Genomic DNA, 23,631 nt, shown 5'->3' on the forward strand with positions numbered 1-23,631 from the left:
ACCCACGTATGGTCATCTGTCCTCTCCCAGAACAAATATTCCAAAAACCCCATTCAGTGCGTGTGTCTCTTCTGCCCTCATTCAGTGGCGGGCAACTGTGTATCCCGGTTGATACCTCCGTGACAGCGTGGGAAACAGTTCACAGCGTTTATCCCGTGTTCCCCTCTCCACTCTTTTTGTATCTTATGAGAACTTCCAGTAAGTAACAATTTTCAGTGGTTGAGGGTCGAGAGAGGATGAGGAGTGGTGCTAAGCTTGCTGAGGCCAAGAGAAATATTTAGAAGAGTATTTGCCTTCAGTTGGTCTAAACTTGTCGTTTTCTAACTTGACGGCTCATTGGAACCACCGGGGAGCTTTAAAAACTAATGATGCCTGGATGTCAGCACAAGAGGTGTCTGACTTAATAGATCTGGGATGCGGCCTGGGTATCTGGATTTTTTAAACTTCCCAGGTTATTCCCAGGTTGAAAACTACTGAAACAAATTCCTCATTCCTCTTCACACTCTTAAAAAAAAAAAAAAAAAAAAAAAGCAGATTCTTAGCTCAGGTCGTTGGCCCTGGGAATCTGCAACCTGCCAGCTCCGCACAGTCCGGGAAAATTCACGCGCGCGACAACGCTAAACACGCCGCGGCGGCGGGCGGGGCGGGGGGCGGAGCTGCGCGTTGGCCCCGCCCCCTGTACGCCTATCGGCGCGCGGTGCGGGCCCTGACGTCACTCTTGTCAGGGCCGCGGCACATGGGCCGCCGGACGCGCTGAGCCGGGCGCTGCGGGGCCGCGGAGCGCGGGGGAGCAGCGGCCGCCGGCGCGGGGAGGGGGGTGGGTGGGACCGCGCGTGGCTTCGGGTGCTGGCGGGACGGGGCCGCGTTGGCGCGGTGTTTTCTGCCCGTCTGCGGCCGTCTGCATATTTTGTCTTTCTTTTTTTTTTTTTTTTTTTTTGCAATTTTGAACATTTTGCAAGACGGAGGGGTTCAAGGCAGGTGAGAGCATCCCGCACGTCGCCGAAGAGCCGGCGGGCACTTGGCGCGCTCTCCGAAGACCGTCTGCACTGGAAACCTGAAAGTTTTCTGCTTTAATTTTTTTTTTATGCAGATGTATTTATAAAGACATAAGTAATTATTTTTCTTCCCTGGCCTCCAAGCAAGTACTTTTGGGAAAGGACGGAGGAGAAAGCTCAGCAACATTTTGGGGGCTTATTTTTCAAAAGAAAAAAATTTGCACCGCGATGGAGAAAATGTCCCGACCGCTCCCCCTGAACCCCACCTTCCTCCCGCCTCCCTACGGCGTGCTCAGGTCCTTGCTGGAGAACCCGCTGAAGCTCCCCCTCCACCACGAAGACGGTGAGCGCTGCCCTCCGGGCTGCCCCGCTCTGGGAAGGGACGGCGCTCCCGGGGTCCCCCTCCCGGGCAGGGTGCCCCCGCTCGCTGGCCGGAGCATCCAGCTTCCTCCGGCCCCCGGCCCCCTGGCCCCGCTTTAATGACACAGAGGAGCTCGTCCACCGCCCCACCCCTCCTCGAAAAATGGGGACCCCAACCCTCACTGAGCAGCGTTTCCCATAGCGCTGGGGACCCGGCCCGGCATCCCTGGGTCGCGCGCCCGCGGCGCAGGTGGGAGATGGAACCAGACAGGGCAGTGTTGCCGACACTGAGGCTGATCCGCCCGCGGAGTGGAGCCGCCGGCGCGAGGGCAGAGCTGCTCGGGCTGGGGAGGAGAGCCCGGAGGGGTGCTTCCCTGCGGGTGGGGGTTCGAGTCTCGGGGTGGGGGGGCTCAGCGTCCAGGCGGGTGTGGGGATCCCACTACTGTTCCTGTTATTGGTTAGGATTTGGAACTCACGAGGTGTGAGCGCGCGGAGAAGCGCGTTCTCCGGTGGAGAGTAGCCGGGAAAGGGGGGCGAGGGCTGGCGGCGGGTGGGGGGAGCTTTCTCTCGACGGGACGCCGTGCACGCCTCCAGCGCCGAGACTTTCCCGGTGCACTTTCTCGGTGGGAGGGGAGAGAGGAGCAGGCTCACGTGTAACCGCGCAGGAGCCTCCTCTGGCTCGAGCCCTTTCTCGGTAAGTCCCAAACCTTCCCCGGGCACCCTTGGCTGCGGCGGGAGCCGAGGGGTCGTGCCAGGGGGCGCTGGACCGAGCTGGTGCGGCCAGGGGTCGGTCATCCGGGCTGATGCGGCTCCTGGCTTGCTCGATCGCAGTAGTCAGTGCAGACCGCGCGGCTCAGAGTGTCAAGTGTTGAGAGATCATTTGGCTACAGATAGCTTGGGAGTGCTCGCCCGTTCTTTCCTAGCGGGGGACAACCTGTTGCGTGGCAGAAGTTTAGGGGTTCAGTCGGAGGTCTGCAGAGCAGTGCAGCCTTCCTCCTAAGGCTCCTTAAAGGAGCAGCCCTTGGGAGGAAGGTGCTGCCTGCCGTCTCGTTTGCATCCGTGGGTGTCTTAAATCACATTCTCGGGAGATGAGACTGGAGAGGATTAAAATGATGGCCGGGGAGTTTCTGTCTTTCTCTGAGGGAGAAACTCAGAAATCAAATTCCTTAATCCCAGATTCCACCGGCGCGCCGAGTCCTAGCCTGGGGGAAATTCAGAGCGCTGGTAAAAGCCCTCCTGGGGCCACAGGACTTCCAGGCGGAGGAAGCTGCATACTTCCATCATAGCTTGTGTAGAGTAACGCCTTTTCCATTAGCTGTGCTTTTCACAGGTTGCATACGTGTGTAATTTTTGTGAACTGGATCAAGCCTAAGTGTTTGAGGAAGAAAACATTTTGTATTAAAAAAAAACCCAAAAAAGACAAACAATTCCTTTTGTAAAATACAGTGGATGGAGCCCAGTGGCTTTAAAAGCAGTCACATGTGAGCACGGGCTGGGCACTGTTTTCTTCCATGCAGATATGAAACATTGGTCAGGTTCCTTCAGGGCTCAGAGCCTCCATTTCTTCATTATATGTGAGGATAATGGCTGTTTGCAAGTTGAGTCTGTGAGGTTTTCGGAGATAATAGATATAATATATATAGGAAAGACCCAGGTATATAGTAGATAGTCAATACATGGTTTCAAAGGAGTGTGGAGAGTTCCCACTTCACCAAAATTAGAATCACGGACAAGCTTTCCAAGCCTAAAGGGACTTCATATTGTTACTGTAACCAATTTCCTAGGTGCTAGATCATGCCTGGTTATTGCTTAATTTCTTTAAAAAATCACAGCAGTTTTATGTAATGACAAGTGTTGTTTTCCCACTGCAGATCTAAACTCTTTGTCTCTTCACATAGTGCCCCGAGACCGTGCGCCTTGTTTATACCCCAGAGCGGCCTGCAGCCCTGTCCCAAGGACTTGTGCTTTCTTTCCAAAGTAAATAGGAAGATGTTGAAAACCAGGCAGAGATCCATGTCCTGCCTGAACTTTTAACTCTGGATCCACAGGAGCCAGTGGCCAGAGAGCCCTGGTGCTGGTGACCCGCAGTATTGCAGCGGAGGCCAGGAGAGGTGGTAGAAAAACGGTCCTTTCTCTTCGTTAAAGTCCAACTTTCCCCCCTTTTCCTGCAGCATTTAATAAAGACAAAGACAAGGAGAAGAAGCTGGATGATGAGAGTAATAGCCCCACGGTCCCCCAGTCGGCCTTCTTGGGACCCACCCTATGGGACAAAACCCTTCCCTATGACGGAGATACTTTCCAGTTGGAATACATGGACCTGGAGGAGTTTCTGTCGGAAAACGGCATTCCCCCCAGCCCTCAGCAGGACCACAGCCCTCACCCTCCCGGGCTGCAGCCGGCTGCCGCAGCGGCCCCCTCCGTCGTGGACCTCAGCAGCCGGGCCTCTGCGCCCCTTCACCCCGGCATCCAGTCCCCGAACTGTATGCAGAGCCCCGTCAGACCAGGTAAACTCTCCGCAGGTCTCCCTCCAGACCAGGAGGAAGGCTGGAGGGAGGGGCAGAGCGGGGGTGGGGGGGACACGGAGTCTTCATCTAGAGACTGAGCTCGCTCCAGAAGGGGAGCCCCCGCGTATAGGGTGGGGCAATTGTAGCTCTACAGATGTGCATCTGGAAAAGAACGCAGTAATTAATTAATACATAATAATACAGGAATAAACTCTGTGTTGCATAGTCACAGCTGTAGCCTGCTTTTGCCCCCCCCCCCCCCCCCCCGTGTTTCGCTCACCAGTGTGGCATCCCACTTCAGCGAGCTTGTGTACTATCTGGGGAGTGGGCTCAGTGCAGGTTCCATGGTCCTACCCTGGAAGATCTGAGTCTTCTGGGCTGGGGCCAGGGCCTAGGAACATGCATTTTAAACCAGCTCCCTGGGGGATTCTGATGCAGCTGGTCCAGGGACTGCCGTTTAGGAAATACCTGCTCACAGTGAAGTGGTTTGGGCAATTCAGGCATCCGTCTCATCTCCTGTCCCTTTTCTGCAATCCTTGCAGAATGAAATGGGTGGATTCTCTAGAAGGCAATAGTTTGCCTCCATTCATTCGCTCTTGTCTGGCCTAAAGGAAAAAGTGATGTCAGTGAGGGGTGTGCCACAGAGAGCTTTTGTATCTTTTCATCCTGCCTTGTCACTGATTGAGACATTGAATCTAATAGCAGCTTTTATTTTAAGCACGGCTTAGCCCTTTTCAGGGCCAGACCTCATATTTCTCTCTTTAGTATTCCTATAAACCAAATTGTCTTTGCATTTCTCTCCTTTTTTTTTTTTTTTCATTTTTATCTGCTTATCACATTTACTCCACTTTTATCAAAACCCTCAAGGCCACCCGGTTGTCTGTAAATGGTGTTGAAATATGATAAGAAATGTCACCTGAAATGTCCAGTATTTCCAAACCCACCGCTAAATGCTCAGATCTAAAGACAAGTGGAGGCAGGGGTGGCTTCATGCCTTGAGCACTCTGAGGTATAAAATGAACTGGAAGAAGGACCATCTTACGTGCACAGGTAACCAGGAACAGTGCTTCAGCCAGATTAGTTATCAGGAAGGTCGCAGCGCCGAGGACCTTAGCTGCAGGGGAAGACAGAAAGCAGGACAATGGGAGGCTTGTGCTAGAGACCATTCCTGAACTCGATGTCTTCGCCTCGTGTTGAATTTCGGTGACACAGAGCACGGTGAAAATGAAGAATATGATGCAAAGGAGAAAGAGCACCCCCTGCCCTGAAATATTAGCATCAGAGTTCAGCCTCTCCCGTTCATATCTCTCTGTGCTGGCCCCTTCTCTGAAACCTACTTTGAAGGAGATAACTCAGGGCTACTGGCTGGAATAGAATTGGGTCTTAACCTCTGACCACCCAGGAGGCTGCAGAAACTTGGGAGAATACGCCTTTATGTGAACCTGAGCCCCTGTTGCTAACTACATACAGAGCCACTGTCTCCGATTTCTTCCCAGGAACAGACAGTCGGCAACATAAGGAACCATTCAAAGTTACCACATTCAAAACAGCCGGGAACCCCAGTGAGATGGCATAGTTGTGCCTGGTCATTCTGCTCAGCAGAATAAGATGTATCACTTTGTAGCTGTGTGATCTTACAGAGTGATAACCTCTCAGAACCTCAGTGTCCCTTTGTGTAGCATGGTCTAATTTCTATTTGATTGAGTTATTGTGAAAATGAAAGACAGTATGTATAAAAGGTCCAGTGACTAGCACAAATGTTATTAATGAAAGCAGTTATGACCGTTGTTGTCTATGTCAATTTGTATCATTTATTTTAATCCCTGTCTTCCGAAATACCTTCTTAGAGTAATTAGGTACAGTATATAGCTTCTTTTTCTAGAGAGAAATATCAGGAGATTTGGACCAGTAGTTACTGGATTAGGGCAGTGGTTCTCAAACTTTTGAAGTTGGGGCACATTTAAAATCCTACAAATAATTGTAGGCGCACTATATACAAATTTCTGAGAAATATGTTATAATAATTAAGTCAAATATTAAAGAAAAAAATAAAAAGTCCAAGTGTGCTTTTATGGTAATTAAACAAAATAAATATGACAAAATTACATTTATTCTGACATTAAAAAAATGTTTTTATGTTACATTTTTTGAGTTATGCTTTTTAGAATTCATAAAAAAGAGGGGTTACAAAATAAAAAAAACCAAAAAAGTTATCTTTATATATATATATAAAGAGATACATATATATATAGAGAGAAAGATATATATATATATATATATGAGAGAGAGAGAGAGATACATTCTTAGTAAGATTTAGTAAATTCGGCAGGCCCCGGCTTAAATGTGTTAAGTTTTTTCATTCTTGTGTTTATGAGAAACATGAGCCTGATATGTCCTAGCGATTTCTTCAATGTTTGGGCATATATTTGAAAGGCGAACTCTCATTTCCTCATCAATACATTGAAGAATTCCTCTCTTTTTATTCTTAATTGTGTTGAGTGCAGAAAACCACACCATACATATCATCTTAACTTTACCCCAAACAAAGGATAGAAGAAACTTGCCTCCAGTCTTTCTGGGGAACATGGGGGTAGTGTAAACAATCCGGCACCACAGCTTAACAACTTTTTGCAACCTAATCAGGCAAGTGAGGTGGGGGGTTGGGCAGACTGTCAACTTACAGCCAATTCCCCACACCTCTGTCCCCCAAAAATCTAAACTCCAAAAACCTTGTTGGTTTTTTGGTTCCCAACAGGCACATATTTCTCTGGAATACCACAGGGCACACCTGGAAATCTTCTAGGGCGCACCAGTGCGCCCTGGCGTACACTTTGAGAACCACTGAATTAGGGTATTGGAATCCCAGCACTTAAAATCAGTTGACAAGTGTGTCTCAGTGCTCTCTCAATTACAACATATACCATGCTAAAAATACTGTATATTTTCCCAGGAGGCATGCAAATTTTGGGTCCGCACACCTTGGTTCCTAATGAGAAGCAAGAATCGGGGCTTGGAGATTGAAGGCTTCCGTAGAAGTCATGTGTCAGAGCTCGTTAGGATCAGTCTTCATCAGTGACCCTCAGGAACTTGAGCTACCCCAGCCAGGTTTGCAGCCCATGGCGAAGGACTCCTGAGTTTCTGTGAATGTCATTCGTTAGGTTTGTGGAGGAAGGACAGGCATCAGGATCAGAGGGGGCGGTAGGATCCACCAACAAACTCTTCACTTAAATGTCTTTTTTCAATCATGGAAACACAGTTTAAAACAATCTTCCTTGACCTGAAACCTCAGTGATACTCCTAACAACAAAAAAAGGAGAAAAACGAGAGCTCTTCTCCAAATACCAAATGCAGATAAAATGACTGTCCGCTGTTTACACAGCGCGGTGATTATAAGGATGATCAGGCAGAGCCCAGCTCCAGGGGGTGTGCACCTGGTGAGCGCTGTTGGGCAAGCACACCTGAACTAGGAGAAAGTTCTTGATTGTTCTGTGTAATCACAATGGTGACCAGAAGAGAACTAGCGAGTTAATCGAGGAAAGTAAGTCCTCAGAAGGGAAGAGCACAGATGTAGCCTTCAGCGTTCCGGGAATTGGACAGTTGCTGTCTAGAGCCCAATTTCTCAAAGTTGGCAGTATTGATGTTTCAGAGAAGTCCTTGTAGTGGGGCCCGTCCTGTGCATTGTAGGAAGTTTAACAGCACACGCACGCGCGTGCGCACGCACACACACACACACTCACACTCACATACACACTTATACACACACACTTCAGCTGTGACGAGTGAAAAGCTGCCAGATGTGCTCTGGGGGCCAAGTCACCCCGTTGAGAACCCTGATGTAGACTTCCAGTTTGGACGGCAAACTTGGGGCTTAATGCAGGGTCCTGTCGCACACACGGATGCTGTTTGCCTCCCGTAATGCTCTGTGCCCAGACTTTCCGAGAATGTCAGCGGACATGAGGTTTCAAGGAGAAATACAGTGTCAACAAGAGCGTAGTTACACACATGCAGCCTGTAAAACTACGACTCTGGCTTAATCAGGAGACGGTTTCAGAGCAACTTTATTAAACATTTGTTTTCTGCTATTTGCATCTTTTGAGTTATACTCAGTAGCATTGTGTCATTAGAGCCCCTTGTCTGAGTGAAAGGAAATGAAGCCATAAGGTCACATATTATGCATTTCTAGGTCTGCCCCAAGCGCCTTGGAATGACAAGGTGAATGTTCTTGTGAATTCTCATACTACCCACCAACCCCCTTTCCTGTTTTGTGCACCCACCTTTTTTCCTCTGTCTAGCTATATGTTCAAAGAATGAATCAAATATCTGAAGAAATACATACATTTCGTTGAAGAAATAACCCAGGGGTCCTTTGAAACTTCCTGGGTTCTGGGGTTGGTGGCTAAACTTTCTGGGCTGACACCTTAATGCAGGAAGAGTAGTGGTTCCTGGGTGCTCTCGTCACCAGAGGGGCAGCAGCCTGGATCTCCCCAGCCGGCAGAACGGCAGGAGTCATTGTGACCACACCGGTGTTTGCGTTTCCGGTGCTATCAGAGGTGGTTCTCGGAAGGGCCGAGTACTGGAAAAATAAGAATCTGTTTGCACTGAGAATTGAGGAGTTGCTTTAAGGACAGCAGTCCCTTTAGGGAAAGTCATCTATAGCAGATAAAGGCAGAGTTATTTTTACATCACATGCTTGTAAAGCCAGAGTCGAAATTGTTTCCTCTGGTGGCTTTCCTTTGAATAGCTTCAGGGTGTCCTGCACCGTGAGACCCATATTCAGCCGAGAATTGAGCAGGCTCTTTTCCCTAGCACAGAGACCAGCTTAGGATGAAGGCATGTGGGGGTGTGCGGGAAGAAGGGAGCGCCGGTGGGTGGCCCAGAGGGTGGGGAGGTCGGGGAGAACGCACAGGACCTTTGCAAGGTGGAGCTGGTGTTGTTTCTGCTGACCTGCCCTTGTGAGGCGGTTTTGGCCTGGAAGGAACAATCTGGCTGTGGGATCTGAGGAATGACAGAGGGCAGGTCTGCGCTGCTGGTTCTGGGATGATGGGAGGGCCTGCCGAGGCACCAGCATCCTCTTGCCCTGCCCAGACTCAGGAGATGAAGCTTCATTTTCTCCCTCCCAGCACCCTGATCATGTCTGGGAGCGCCGTGATTGACAGTTGCTGTGCACTGTGCCCGGGTTACGGGGGGGGGGGGGGGGGGGCATCAGGACCAAGGAGCTCTCCCAGAGGAGAGAGTTGGCTTTGCTTTGGATGCAGACACATCCTCCTCTGTTTATTCTCAGCGTTTACCTTCTCCACCAAGCCCTGCAGAGGACGTTCTCCTGACTTTGTCACGTTGCCGTGCTCCCAGGATGGTGCCTAGCCTCCCAGCCGGAGGTACTGGTATTTTCAGATAGATATGGAAAACCGGGCAGCCTGCTTGTTAAGAGCGTAGGCTCCCGACACAGGGACTTGGGTTCACACCCCGGACCCACGTTGACTCACTATGTAACTTTGTGTCAACCTGTCAACCTCATTAAGCCTCAGTTTGCTCATCAATAGAATGAAGACCAGGAACAGCCCCTCTCCCATGGGGGTTTGGGCGGGTTCGCTGAGATAACACGTGATGGAGGACGGCCGGTCCGAGGCACCGAGCGCTCAGTGCCCGGCGCCGTTGTGATGACGTCAGTGGCGTGGGCGCAGGGAAGGGAATAACTATTCCCAACCCCGATCTTTTTTTCTTTTCTTTATTCCAGCATGCCCAATATTCTGTGTAGCCTGCTTGACTCTTCTCCTTCGTTCCGGGGAAGGACAAGGACAAGCCACTCCCCTGCTGTTAACCCGGCAACATCGCTGCTGGGTTAGCGCCTCCTGTTCTGCCAGTGTGGGAATAGCCGCCCGCCCGGGGCCCTGTCTGCCAGTGTGGGAATAGCCGCCCGCCCGGGGCCCTGTCTGCCAGTGTGGGAATAGCCGCCCGCCCGGGGCCCTGTCTGCCAGTGTGGGAATAGCCGCTCGCCCGGGGCCCTGTCTGCCAGTGTGGGAATAGCCGCCCGCCCGGGGCCCTGTCTGCCAGTGTGGGAATAGCCGCCCGCCCGGGGCCCTGTCTGCCAGTGTGGGAATAGCCGCCCGCCCGGGGCCCTGTCTGCCAGTGTGGGGAATAGCCGCCCGCCCGGGGCCCTGTCTGCCAGTGTGGGAATAGCCGCCCGCCCGGGGCCCTGTCTGCCAGTGTGGGAATAGCCGCCCGCCCGGGGCCCTGTCTGCCAGTGTGGGAATAGCCGCCCGCCCGGGGCCCTGTCTGCCAGTGTGGGAATAGCCGCCCGCCCGGGGCCCTGTCTGCCAGTGTGGGAATAGCCGCCCGCCCGGGGCCCTGTCTGCCAGTGTGGGGAATAGCCGCTCGCCCGGGGCCCTGTCTGCCAGTGTGGGAATAGCCGCCCGCCCGGGGCCCTGTCTGCCAGTGTGGGGAATAGCCGCCCGCCCGGGGCCCTGTCTGCCAGTGTGGGAATAGCCGCCCGCCCGGGGCCCTGTCTGCCAGTGTGGGAATAGCCGCTCGCCCGGGGCCCTGTCTGCCAGTGTGGGAATAGCCGCTCGCCCGGGGCCCTGTCTGCCAGTGTGGGAATAGCCGCCCGCCCGGGGCCCTGTCTGCCAGTGTGGGGAATAGCCGCCCACCCGGGGCCCTGTCTGCCAGTGTGGGAATAGCCGCTCGCCCGGGGCCCTGTCTGCCAGTGTGGGAATAGCCGCCCGCCCGGGGCCCTGTCTGCCAGTGTGGGAATAGCCGCCCGCCCGGGGCCCTGTCTGCCAGTGTGGGAATAGCCGCTCGCCCGGGGCCCAGGGCCCCCTCCTTCCTCCAGCTCTCAGGCCAGCCCCGGCCGTCCTGGCTGCCTGCCCGCGTGACCGTGTGCTCCAGGCACGTGGCCGCACCCTGTGAAGCTCACCCAGCTCTGGGTGGCACGCTGGCTGGCTTCCACTCCCCCCCCCACACACACACATACTCCCACGCTTGCTACTCTTCCCAGGCGAACTAGAGCGAGTGCCAGCCAGAGAGTGTCCCGCTGACCCTGGCGCGAGAAAGCCAAGCTCTGCGGGGCAGTTCCCATGCCAGGGAAACCTGCTCTCTCCGCCATTCCCGCCAGACCCCGAACTTGGCCCCGGTCTCTGGCCTGCCTGCCCAGAGGCCCTGTGTTCTCTGCACTGCTGGGGTGGGCAGGGTTCCGGCGGGCCCACGCCTGCCAAGGGTCTTGGCAGACTGCTTCCAGCTTAGCCCTGTGCTTACCAGACTGGAAAACTAGCAACAGAAAGGCAGAAGTGGGTAGAGGAGAAGGAAGGGGCCAGGGGAGCTGGAGGGACAAACGCCCGTGACAACATCCTAAAGCAGGAAGCCAGAGGATGGAGGGACGGCGGCGATTTATTAGGCTTCTCGGAAACCTCTCTGCCAACCAGTGCCAGTCCCTTTCACCCGGGGATCATTTCTTCTGTGTCAGCAGGGAAAACGGAGGGCAGGGGGAAGGGAAGGTAGTAGAGGCAGTGATAGGATTTAGAAAATCAATAAATGAAACATTGGTAAAGAGTTGAGGGGAGGAGGGACCGAGGGAGGCCCAGCGTCTGCCTGCCTTTGGATCTGTAATGGGAATGGGTGAGAATAGTTTTCCTTTATTATGATATTTGGTATCACCCCACTGAATGTCAACCTGAGGCCACTAAGTCATTGTTTTCGAGTAAGCTTACATTTCCTGAAGACACCGGTGCCTGGCGGCTCACCTTTCACATCGTCCATCTGGATGTCGTCCGTCTGAGACTCAGTTCTAATGCAGGCGATAGAGCCATGCTAGAGCCTAGGGTCCGACACACAGACAGGCCTGGGTGTGAATCCTGACGCTGCTGTGCTTGCTGGTGACCTGCGGCAGGCTGCCGATGTGACTGCGCTGCTTCTGCCTTCTGCCCGGAGCAGTGCGCTGCCGCAGGAGGTGTCCTCGCCACCGCCGACCTCGTTTCTCACGGCGGGGGCGGGGGCGGGGGGGGGGGGCGGCACCCAGCACCGGCTCTCCATACTTCCCCCTCCCTAGCCGGTGAAGGCCTCTGGTCAAGCAATTTAAATTTCTCCTTTCCTCCTCCACTGACGTCTTGTCTGCCCCTCTTAGCCTCTGAGTTTTAGGTAACCTTGGGCCACTAACTGGAATCTTTAGTCTCCCCCCTCCCTCGCTCATGAGGTTAATTTAATAAAGTCAAACCAACCACATGCAGTTCCAAGAAGTTGTGGATTAGAAGAAGCTTTCTCCATGACACATTTGTTAGTCAGTCAACCAACGTTACTATTGCCTGTCTAGTAATTTAAAGAAAATTTTTAATCGTAGGTGTTAATAATTATAGTTGAAGGCCACAAAGTGGCCTCATGGGTAAAGTAATTGTCAGGGAAGGCCGTGGTGCGGAGAGAGGACAAAGGTCTAGTTCATCTTTCTGCTTATAAGTGAGACTTCTCATAAGCAGCCCAGAATAATAATTCCTCCTCCCCCTTTAATGGGTAAACCCTTCCTCTCTCTGAACCTTGACTTTCTCATCTGCGAAATAACTTCTGGCTTGAGTTCCTGTGAACTTTCTAAAGCTCCCGCGCATGAAGGGTCCAGCGTGGGGCCCAGCGTGCAGTGGGCCAACCTCGACCATGAGCCAGCTCCGTGGCTTTAGTAACTGTCGAAGGTTGGAAAGTAACAGAGGAAGCTGCAGGAGCAAGGAGCCATGTGGCTGGTCCCCAGAAGTAGCTTTAGCTTCGTGCCACCCCCTGAGGAAGACAGACACAGGCACGACCTGGCTGCTGGCCTCAGGGAGATGGCATGTGGGAGGGAAGGTAGAGCGTTTGTGTGAAAGGGTGAGTGACAGGACAAGACTCAAGTTCTCAGTGCCCAGGGGCGGGTACGTGGAGGCCTCCAGGACCCGTGGAAAAGGGGAGAAGGACAGAAGTTAAAAACCTGCCAGGTCCATAAGGGAGCAGCAGTGCAGACAATAAGATCTGCCAGACCTCACAGGAAGCAGCCCCTACCCCGGGCAAGAGCGCCTGGGGCGAGGCTTCTTGGAAGAGCTGGACTTTCTGTTTGGGGGGGGGGGTGGAGCCAGAAGGCTGTGTGGGCATGGGGGAAGCAGAGAGGCAGAGGCAGGGGTGCCTGCGGGAAGTTTAGGGAACAAGGTGTGGGTTCAGTTCGGTGGGTACAGAAAACTTAAGGGGGAGTCAGGGAGACGCGTCTGGCAGGTGTGTGGCCGCCTCAGGAACGCCAGGCTCCAGCCCTTGAACTTGATCCAGCGGGCGGCAGGGAGCCCAGGAAGGGGTTTTGAGTAGAGAAGTGGCATGTGGACATTTCCACTTGGGTTCAAGGTTGGATTGGAAACATTTTTAGATACTGCACAATAGTTTCCTCTGGCAAACCGGGACTTCCTTATTATTATTGTTTTGAAAATAAATACGCTCCCTTGAACATCAAACGGCTTTTTCAAAACACAGTGTTCTACTGATCGAGACAGGGTAATGCAAAACACAGGGCTTGGGTTTCATTTATAAAGCCCATAATTTGGTTGACTGGAGGAAACACTCTTTGGCAAGGAAATAATTTGAGGGATGTGAATGGTCCAGAATTTTAAAAGTCTAAGCAGAGGCCTGGGCTGATAGTAGAAAAATAGGTTTTAATAAACCCACACCCGTTAACATTTGTCACTTTTAAACGCTTCTATTTCATAAAGCTTCCTAGGTTGGCAAACGAGTGAACGGATTTCTGTGAGTGTATGCGTGTGCGTGCGCTTAGTATGTGTGTACGTGTCTCTAAGAGGGAAAGACAATGAGAAAGGTATTAATGCCTCAGTGATACAACTAGTACTCGCTCACACTCTGGCTTCTCTTCAGATGGGAGAAACCATTCACCTTTTACAAACGGTCCTTGCTTACCTGCAGCCGTTAGCATCAAGCTAAAAATACTTAGTGACGTTTCTGGCCAGTTTATTAATCTTGCTCCCCGAGAGACAAAGGAATCATTCTTGTCGTGTTGCATTCTTGAGCCCTGACCTTGGACGTGTGGCTTCCTTCTTCCCCGAAACTGGAATTAACCGCACAGCGCGCTCAGCTCCCGTGGCTGTGGGGTGCATGTGCACTCTGTGTTGGGAGGGCTGGTAGAGGACAGGGGGAGGACGCAGGCTGGGGGTGGCGTGGGGGGAGGAGAGGGTCTGCTGAATGGCACACGCATGAAATGACTTGCTCCAGGGCCCCTGAAGTGCACTTTGACACCAAGCCAGGACTACCGAGCGCAGGAGAGGCCGTCCTAACCCACACCAGCGCGCTTAGATAAAAAATAACAGTCAGTACCTGTGCAGTTTCACCTCCAGCTATGTGTAGTAGACAGTGACAGCAGGGTTGGCAGGACCGAGTGTCTGCTGGGGGAAAACCCTACAGCCCTCCTTCCCGTTCAGTTGGCTGGTGGTGGATGGATCCACACTCCGTGGCTGACTGTGAAAATTCCTGAAGCGTTTTCCTTCTTGTCTGATGTTAACAGCTCTCGCTGTTGTCTCCACTCCCTGCCCACCTGACTCGTCGTGAGGATGCAGGCCTTGTTCTCTGTCCTGAGGAGTCACACAGCTCCACTGTCACCCAAGCCTCCTCAAAGTTGTGTTTTTAGAAGTTTAATCGGGGGTTTTGTTTTCTCTGTGACTCATTTTGGGGGAAGGCGCTTTGGAATTCGGGGGTCTTGTCACCAGAGAGGGCTCATGGCTAATTAAACCTCGTCGCTCTCGAATCTTGCCCGAGAGACCCCAGATCCCTAAACGATGAGGGCATGCGACGCACAGAGGCTCGAGGGAGCCATCACGCTAAATCATCTGTGACAAAATGTTCTCTTAGAAAGTGGGATTGCAGACATGCACCAGCAGAGACAAACGCTTTGGCAGAAACTCCCTAAGTGGGAAAAGAGCCATGCTTTCTTTTCTGATTAGCTCTGGGTCGCAGCGTGCTTTGCCGCCGCCGTGGAGAAGCCCAGGCGCGGGCCGGAGAGGGAGAAAGTCTCCTGGCTGCTCTGCCTGTGCGGCCACCCTTCGTGGAAAGAGTTAAGTGAGGGCTGTCCATTCATGCACAATAATGCCTCTTGAATTGAGCTGAATGGGAAAAGCAAAAGGTCTGTTTGGAGAAGGGTGCCACCAAGGCCCTGACCAATGGGGATCCGTGCTGTAAACCAGATGAACAAGATCGTCTAGATAGGGCAGTAATCAGATTACCCAGCACAGTGATCACAATGCCCGGGAGAGGCAGGGTTCTTCTGAGGAGAGTGGCAAACAGTTAACCTCCATCTGCCCTAGGGCGTGAGCCCGAGACTCAGTTCACCTTAGAATGGACTCATGGGGGCTGGGGCCTCCGGATCGCTCAAGGAGATTACGGAGGCTCTTACTAGGGGAAACTTAGAAATAATAGGATGGAAACCCCAAATCCAGTCAAAACAATGTTGTTTTTTAAAGGGCAAAGGCCACTGAAAGATTTATAGAGGAAAGAATAGATAATATAAAATGTAAAGATAGACATCAAGCTTTGATAGAGCCGAGAGTAAGAAAAGATAATTTTATAGAACTGACTTTGTAGGAAATTGTTAGAATTTATTTCAGTCCAGTTGATTTCTTTACATCAACACATGTCCCCATGTCCTTTCCCTGGTAGAATCTAAAGTATGTTTATTTCAAATGTCAAGTCAGACCTGAAGGATTTTTGAAAATATTTATGTCTATGTCAAAAAATACGTTGTTGTTGTTTTTAAACATTACAAGCTATTTACTTGTATTTAGTTATTGAATTCCTCAGAAGTTTGAAGATGAAGGACAGAAGTTTCATCATTACCAAAACTAGGGTGCGCAAAGCAGTTTGAGTTTACTTACACAACGTTTCTCTTTTTACCAGCAAAGTTGACTGGCAGTAACGTTGTATTGATTCAGACTTTGTGATCTTTTGATCTTGAGTTGATTTCAATGGAAATGATTATCTTTGTCTTCTTTATAAGGAAAGATATTACCAAACACATTAATTATGTGCACATGATTTGGGGAGGCACCTTTAACTTATTGGAGTACAAAAATAGGCTTTAAAGACCTTAATTGTGTGTGTATATAAAGCAGTCTTCTTAATCACAGTGTATGTCAGTGCATAGCAAGAGAACTTCTGCCATTGGACATTTAATTCGGGTTAGTACTCCCATGAAATTGTTGCAGTTTGCTACTGTGTCTTCCCCACCCCCACCCCACTTACCCCACCTCACTCAGTTTTTATACATTTTTAAACTTCAGCTTCCATATCACTGTATGGAATCAAAAGAGCATTTCTGTTTACCTACCATCAGAGAAGATGCCCTAGACCGGTCCCCCAAGGATGCGGGTCTCCTCTGCAGTTTTACTAACGAAATAATCAGCTGTTGGAGCGGCCCCCTCTCAATCTTCTCGTCTTCTCCTCGACGGGCAGGCAGCCTAGTGTGGCGGTTAGACCTGCGGGCTCTGCCACGTCCCAGCTCGGGGACTCCTCCGTCCTTGTTTTCTCCTCCGGGGCATTCCTGGAGGGGTCAGTGAGGTGCACAGTATGGGGACAGTAACTTCCGTCGCTTCTGTGTGTCGGCTACACTGACCAGTGCTCCTCGCCCCCCCCCCCCCGCCCGCCTAGTCATCTATCTACAGCCACTTAAGCAGGAGTGCATCTTGTGCCGTAGCAATGGTGGCCCAGAGCTGCTCCCGCCTTTGAAGTCATCGTAGGGGAGGGAATGGAGGAGGGGGCAGCGTGCTGAGCAGCCTGTGTGCGGAGCTCTCGGGAAAGGTATGCTCCACCGCCAGGCTCCACGTGAGGTCCTGCACCAGCTCCAGGCTCCACGTGAGGTCCTGCACCAGCTCCAGGCTCCTCGTGAGGTCCTGCACCAGCTCCGGGGTGCCTTCTCCGCTAGCTCTGCCCAGGGCCGTGTGCTCCACGGGCAGGGCTGTGTCTCTCCTCGCTGCACCCCGCCACCATCCTCTGACTCGGAGTGGGTGGGAACTTGGCTGCCTTTCCTCGAGTGCTCTTCAGCCTTCCCAGCATGCCATCAGATTCGTGACTGGGGTTTTCTTGTTTGTTCCTTTTTGGTGACACCTTTGGGTCATGGTGTGGAGAACTGGCTGTTCCTCTAGTTGCAGGTGAGGGGCTGTTGAGTGGGATCGGGTGGAACCCCGGGTCCCCAGGGGTAGCCAGCTCCCTGGCCTTCTGCTCCCTCGTGTAAATCTCTCAAACGCTTTCTTCTGAACTCTCCCTATGAGACTGACACGCGGCCCCGAGTCTCCAGATCGGGGGTGGGAAACGGACCCTCCTGCTCAAGTGGGATAGAAGCACGAGGAAATTATGGAAACAAAAGTAAATTACGTGGAAGACAAGTGTGAAAATAGTTCTTACACAAACAGGATAACGAAAAGTTGGTTAATTTCAGAACTGGCATTAACCTGACGCAGTGGTTTTTTGACAGATCAGAGATGTGGAGTTCTTGGCAAAGGTGTTGATGATATAGTACCTTTCGTATGAATGTGGGGATAATGCTCTTAAAGGCCCACCAGCCCCGTCTTGAGGATAGCAAGGTATGTCAGCATTGAACTAACCAAGATTTCCCCCTCTCGACAGGGATGTTTGATTCTCGCTAAAGCTCCCTCGGCATAATTTTACGTTCAGTCACACACCTCTGAGTTTTATGAAAGAGTGCAGAGTGCACACAGAGGTCCTGAGTTTAAGTCAGCTGAACACACGTGAAATCGTAGCAATGCCCGTTACGTGTTAGAGCCGGGACGGCGCTAAGCATTTGGTGGGAGAGGAGGTGGGAAAGCAACCCGTATTGGAAAGGGCATTGCTTCCTGAGTGTAGTCTGCTCCCGAGGGGACTGAACGTGGTGGCTACATTGCCAATGCGTGTTTTTCTCTTTTCTTCATCGGCTCTAACATTCTGATTACAGGCGGCTTAAAAATATCAATACATATGGGCACATCTCAGTGGCCAAAAACCATGGAGATCAGGATGAAGTCGTTTTCAAAGCAGAAATAACAAGCTTTCATGAGGATACTCAGAGCAACACAGTCTTGATAGCATGCTCACATCACTGTCAGACCCTTTGGGCACTCGACTAACTTGGATTTGGAGTCGGAGGGCTCCTGAGAAGCTGTGATACCTTGGGCCAGTCCCTTACACTCTCCACCCTCTCACTGCCTCGCCTGGAACACGGCAGCTGGTTCGCAAGGATTGTCACGAGGGTGAAATGACATTGAAGGGGCTGTAACCAGTGAACTGACCTGGGACTGTGCCTGGTCCGAGGTGTCACCCAGGAAGTTTTAGTTCAGAGTGGAAGTATCTGGTACTGAAAGGTCCTTCTCTAAGATGGATTGTAGTTCAATCTGTGGAGTCTCGCCTCCAGGTTTCTGAGTTGCTGGACTGTCTTTGCAGGACCCTGACGCTTTCCTTAGGTCCGCTGAGAGCTCACATTTAGAGTCCCGGCTCTGCTCCCCAGTGAGAAGTATACTCCCGTGCAAGCCCTCGGCCGTCTGGGCTTTACTTCTTCATCTGTAAGATGGGAATAGTCTATGTCCTTCTGACTTACAAGTACGTCATAGTAGAAAGGAAGATAGCCAGTTGGAAAAACTGGCCAAATCAAAGTATAAATTGGGTTAGCGTTAGCATGGCCCTTGGGTTCCAGGTGGCAGGACAGGGAAAAGGCGTGGCCACAGTTTCAAGGCAGGCCGTTTACAAAGAGTTCTGGGTTCTAGAGCCAGTCTGCCAGGGTATGGCTGTGTGTCCCTGGATGGGCCATCGCATCTCCCGCGTCCTCAGTTTCTGTATCTGTGAAATGTGGGTGCTATATTTAGCTCTGTGACGCTGTGTTCTAAGGCAGTGTCCGTGGACTGTTGGGTCCGCCAAAAATCTCGAGCTGGCCCGCGAAAGAGTTAACCACCCTGACACGATATGAAGATGACAGACCCGATGATCTTAGTCGAATTCGCTTGTGTTTGAGGGGGATTTCTGCCTTAGCGGTGCCCAAATTCTCCTATTTTCACCCGGTTGCCATGTGTAAAAAGGTTGAAAACCACTCTTCTAAGACTACTATGAACTAGAAGACTAGCATTCCAATGTCAGTGCACGATACCGAGTCTCCTGGGGCGATGAGGCCGCTCCCGGGCGAGGACAGGGATTAAGGCTGGGGTTCTGCTACCCAGAGAGGATGGCGGGGTTTTAAAACTTAAGCTGCGAAGCAGAAGACATCTGACACCTTTGGGGCCAAAAAAAAAAAAAAAAGAGGCAACAGCATTAAATCCAGTTCTTTCTTTACGAATAGCCTTCCTTCTGGACGGGAAGCACGGGCTACTGTCTGCTGCTGAGCGTTCCAGAAACACCCTGAAAGCGAGCGCTCTGGCCCGGGTCATTGCTGCAAGGCTTGGCTTTTTTAGCGGTGGTTTGGTAGCCAGACAGAAGAAGTTTTCAAAGAGAAAATAAAAGGAAAAAAAACCAGCCTGCAGCCCACAACCCAGTGTTTTGGCGGCGAGGTGGCTGGAAGGGCGGCCAGGGTGTTTGGCTGCCCCCGGGGGTGGCCAGGGCAGGCGTGCAGGGCCTCCCGGGGCAGCTGGTTCACCTCACGGCCTGGCCTCTGGTGGCCTGGCCTCTGGCGACCTTGCGGGAGCTCGGAATGTCCTCGCGATGGACCGAGGCTTGGCCTGGGCTCGGTGAAGAGACGTCTGTGATTGATTAGGATGCCTGCCACGGGCCGAGGTGCGACAGCGTCTGCGCAGGTATTTGCTGTCCCGACAAAGCAGGTTGGGGCGATCCTTCAGCCCTGGTCCCTCCACTGGGCACAGGATCGAGGACTCGGGCCCGTGCTGCTTCCCGTGTGTCGGGAAGTGTTTCTTCCAAGCCCCTGGCACGTGCTGTGTTGCTCTCGGCAGCGGGGTTTACTCTGGTGAGCAGAACAGAGAAAATGGGAGAGGGGTGGTCTGTTGATTCTGCGTCCTGGTCACAGGACAAGAATTGCTAGGTTAATGGAAGCTGTAATTCCCACAGTCCCCCTCGGATTCCCGTGGGTCCCGTGGAGCACGTGCTTGGGTGCTCACTGCTCCGGCCACGCCACACAGAGTCTGGCCAGTGGTGGCCAGAGGTCACGGCTGCAATCCCCCGGAAACCCAGCCCTCGGAAGGACCAGGAGGCTGGGCTCCCAGTGCTCCACACCCTGTGATTTTTGATGTTTAAGACAGAAGTGCTGCCACCTTCCTCAGGAAGGTGCTGGGGGATTGATTTTTCAGGCTACTTAGGGGTAGGCATGGCCTCAGGTTCCGGGCCGACGGAGCTGGTATTCTGAAGACTTTCTCTTCACCTGTGGAAGGCACTTCATGTTGAATCTGCTTTCTGGGTGATGTTTGAACTCTCCAGACCTTTCTTTCTGGAGAGAACGCTTGAGGAGGAGCTGGTGCTTGTCACAGCCCCCACCCCAGGCTTCCCATGGGCAGCAGAAAGCCCCAGAGGTCTCAGTCTTCTGAGTGTAAACCTGTGAACTCCACCAGTGGAATAAGAACAGTTGCGTTTTATTGAGCACTTACTATGTGCTAGCCGGCCTCAGGGTCGCTATGAGACAAGGAGCTCGTGGGGCAGTGAGGTGACGTGGGCTTGGGGTTAGACATTGTTTGTGGACACCTGACAGAAGGGTTCACAGAGAGTGGCCTGACTTCCCCTGCTGTTCCTCCTGTTTACGGCGCCTGCCCTTGAGCTCGGCGTGAGAGGAACTGTCCGTTATCCCGAGCCCGATGAGCCTGTTTGCAGATTAACCATGGCGAAGGCTCACCCGGGCCTGAGAGCTCCCCCTTGACTCAGCCTGCCCCAGCATTAGCTGGTTTTGACTGATGGCGTCCTCGTGGCCAGGGAGCCGAGGAGCAGAGTCTTCTAGGAGCTTCCGCTCCCTTTCACCGGCGGAGCCCATTGGCCCCGTCAAGTCCTGCAGCCCTTAGTGTCGTCCAGCTCCCTGCGGTCCTGGGACTCTGCCCCTGCCACCGTTCAGCCCCAACGCACTCTCCACGGGGGGCAGGTCACGTTGGCCGGAGGGCACGGCCAGTGTGACCATCCCGGGAGGCAGTGATCTAACATGTTGAAAGGAGGCCCTGTGCGCGGGGCAGCTTGTCTCCTTTCCTCCTTAGCCTGTGGGGCCCCCCAGACCTCCCCCCGAGATGGACAGGCTGGAGACACTGAGCGGTGGATCCCTCCTGAGGTCAGAGGAGGCCAAGGCCGTGGCGGCAGGAATTGCTTACAAAAGCAAGCTTCCGGTGGCCCAAACCTTCCCCCCGTGATGACTTGGGTTGCCAGGAATCCCTCCCCATAGCTACATGGGTTCATGGGAAGTTGACTGCACCTGCCAGGCCCCTGTGGGCTGAAGGAGGAGAAATATGCATAGTTGCCACACCTTCCACCAGACCAGAACACACACAGTTTAACCTAGGAGTCAATCTGCCTCCTGTGGGGTGATCTCCATGGAGCGGGGAAGGTACGGGGGACCCCAGGTTTACGACCAGTCTGGAGAAACTGTGCTCGAAGGACTCCGGGCCGGGGGGCCCACCCAGAAAGAGAGAGCATTTGCCGTGAATCATGTCCGCTGGGACTCCGGGATTTTCTCTGCGTCTGAAGCGGCATGCACCCGAGCCACGGACATATCTTCTCACCCCTGACTCTCTCCCTGTCTGCGTTTGGCAGAGGCCCGCCATGTCTGGCTTCAGCAGAGCCGCGTCTGCAGGCCTCTCCGCTGGCCCTTTCCAGCCGGGGCCACGGGTGTGCTGGGGTCCTTCCCTCTGGCTCACGTTCTCCCGGGGCTGCTGGTGTGTACAGTCGAGAGACCACATTTTATTAACACAAAGAAATCTGCTCGGGCTGCCTGGCTCTGCCGTCACGTGGAGAGCAATGTGCTCCCTGGCTACGCCAGCCTGCAGCTCGCCGTGCAAAGTACAGCCGAGGGCTGGGCGCCGGGCCAAGCTTACATTTCACTTTGGAACACGCTTTCGCATCGCTGCTTGGCAGAGCAGCCACGGCAGTGTCTATTTGGGGAGTCGGTTCGAGGCGTGTTGTTTCCCTGTTCTGTGTGTCGAGAGAGAGGACCTTTAAAACCTGTTTGACCTTTACCCCCCCCCCCCGTCTTGGTCATCGGCAAGGTGCCCCGGTGGTAGCGGTGACACAGCTAAATGCGGCAGCCTCCTGGACCCAGAAGCCTCTCCCTGCCCGCACGGGTCTGCCGGTCTCCCTTGCTGAACCGGCAGCCGTGTCCAGGACCGCCCGGGACAGCGCACTCGGGCCAAGGCAATCACATCAAAACCAAAGTCCCGGAGCTGCTGAGTAAACCAGTCACCCTCCCAGATAAAACAACCTTGTCGTCCAGATCTTTCTTTCCGAAGATCTAAGGCCTTTTCAAAGGCTGGTCCCGGGCCAGCCCCTGCAGGAAGGAACTTCGGAAGCCCCCGCGAAGGAGCCCTGTGAACAGAAACAGCCGGGCCTCTTCCATTCAGTTTTCCCCGACGACGACGATGGCGACAACAATGACAACGGGCCTCTTTTTGCTTCTTCTTTTCCACGTCCCAGTCCCCTCCCCTCCTCCACCCCGAACCCCCTGTCTCCATCTCACTTTTCTCAGGGCCCGGGCTGATCGTTTTACCTTCAGTAAAACAAATACCTAATTTCAAAAAGAGAAGGTGGTATGAGTCACCCCCCTCATACTCGGACCTTCGAGGGGGCCGGCTTGCCTGGAGCCTGACTTGGGTGTGGAAGTCAAGTTGCTTTGGGAATTGTAAACCCTCCCCAGGAAAGGTCAGCATGGTTAGAAAACAAAGGGGCCTGGGAATAGTACTGACTTCGCTTTTCTGAATGAAATAGAGCCCCCGCTGCCCACATAACGCACGACTGGCACATGCCTCTGTCACCGTCACACCACCCCAGACATTCCCACGCTCCAGGCCTTATTCTGAGGCTAGTGTTTACTGCCCACTGTCAGTGCCATCCGGCCAAGCAGCCACTAATCAAGATTAGCAACTAATCAAGGTGCACGTGCCAGGTTGCTCCTTCCGGTGGGAAGCCCCCACACTGCGGAGGCCGCGCAGACCCTCGGGGTCCAGGATGCGGTCTCCTGCCGGTCACCTGGTGAAGTTTTCGCTCACCCTGCCGAAACCCCGCCCCACCTGTGTCCCAAACCTGCTGGTCATTAGCTTTGAAAATAACGCCAGGCTCTCGCATGGCGGGTAGATGCCTAAGCTCCGTGCGGGGTGGGAGCAAGTGCCACTTCCCAGAGCGATGCTGTTGCAATCACATTAGTCACCCCAGGTGAGGTGAGATAAGGTGATTGGAGAGATGGAAATCGCCCTGCTCTTTGCAAGAGGTCTCCCGAGAGCATTGAGAAAGGGTTGCAGTTCGTAACTTTATTTGAGACTTTGTTCCCCTGGCCCCTTTATACGGGAGATGGGTGCCTGTTAGGCACATGTTTTTCTGGAGGGACACCAGCCCTGGCAGATGATTGCGATGACCTGTGGTCAGCGTCAGGCGTCAGCTCTCCATGGCGCGTTATCTGCTTGGTGTCATAGCCACGGTCCATGTGTAACCCTGGCTGGTTGCCACCCAGCAAGACAGCACCTCGAAGCTTGTACTCGCCACCCTCAGGTGGGGAAGGGTTCGGGGCCTGTGATTTAATTTTATAATTACCTGCAGCAAAGCACAGGGAATTTCTCAGTGCTTCAGAATGACCAGACGGCTGTCACTCGGAACTGACTGGATTGGGCTTGCCGGGA

General features: G+C 53.0%; 1 protein-coding gene across 2 annotated transcripts in view; it reads left to right on the plus strand.

Annotated features, from left to right (window-relative positions):
* Nucleotides 1-792: 792 nt before the first annotated feature.
* The window catches only part of HLF (HLF transcription factor, PAR bZIP family member), a 57,908-nt gene continuing 35,069 nt past the window's right edge, over nucleotides 793-23,631 (plus strand). Inside the window, exons 1-2 of one of the 2 annotated variants that reach the window (XM_066264005.1) lie at nucleotides 793-1,338; nucleotides 3,527-3,859. In XM_066264005.1, the coding sequence (XP_066120102.1) occupies nucleotides 1,224-1,338; nucleotides 3,527-3,859 (448 nt within the window). In that variant the 5' untranslated portion in view covers nucleotides 793-1,223. The remainder of the gene's footprint in view (nucleotides 1,339-3,526; nucleotides 3,860-23,631) is intronic. The other variant, XM_066264006.1, reaches the window with a different exon arrangement.

Source organism: Saccopteryx bilineata, chromosome 2, assembly GCF_036850765.1.
Source record: "Saccopteryx bilineata isolate mSacBil1 chromosome 2, mSacBil1_pri_phased_curated, whole genome shotgun sequence".
Lineage (NCBI taxonomy): Eukaryota > Metazoa > Chordata > Mammalia > Chiroptera > Emballonuridae > Saccopteryx > Saccopteryx bilineata.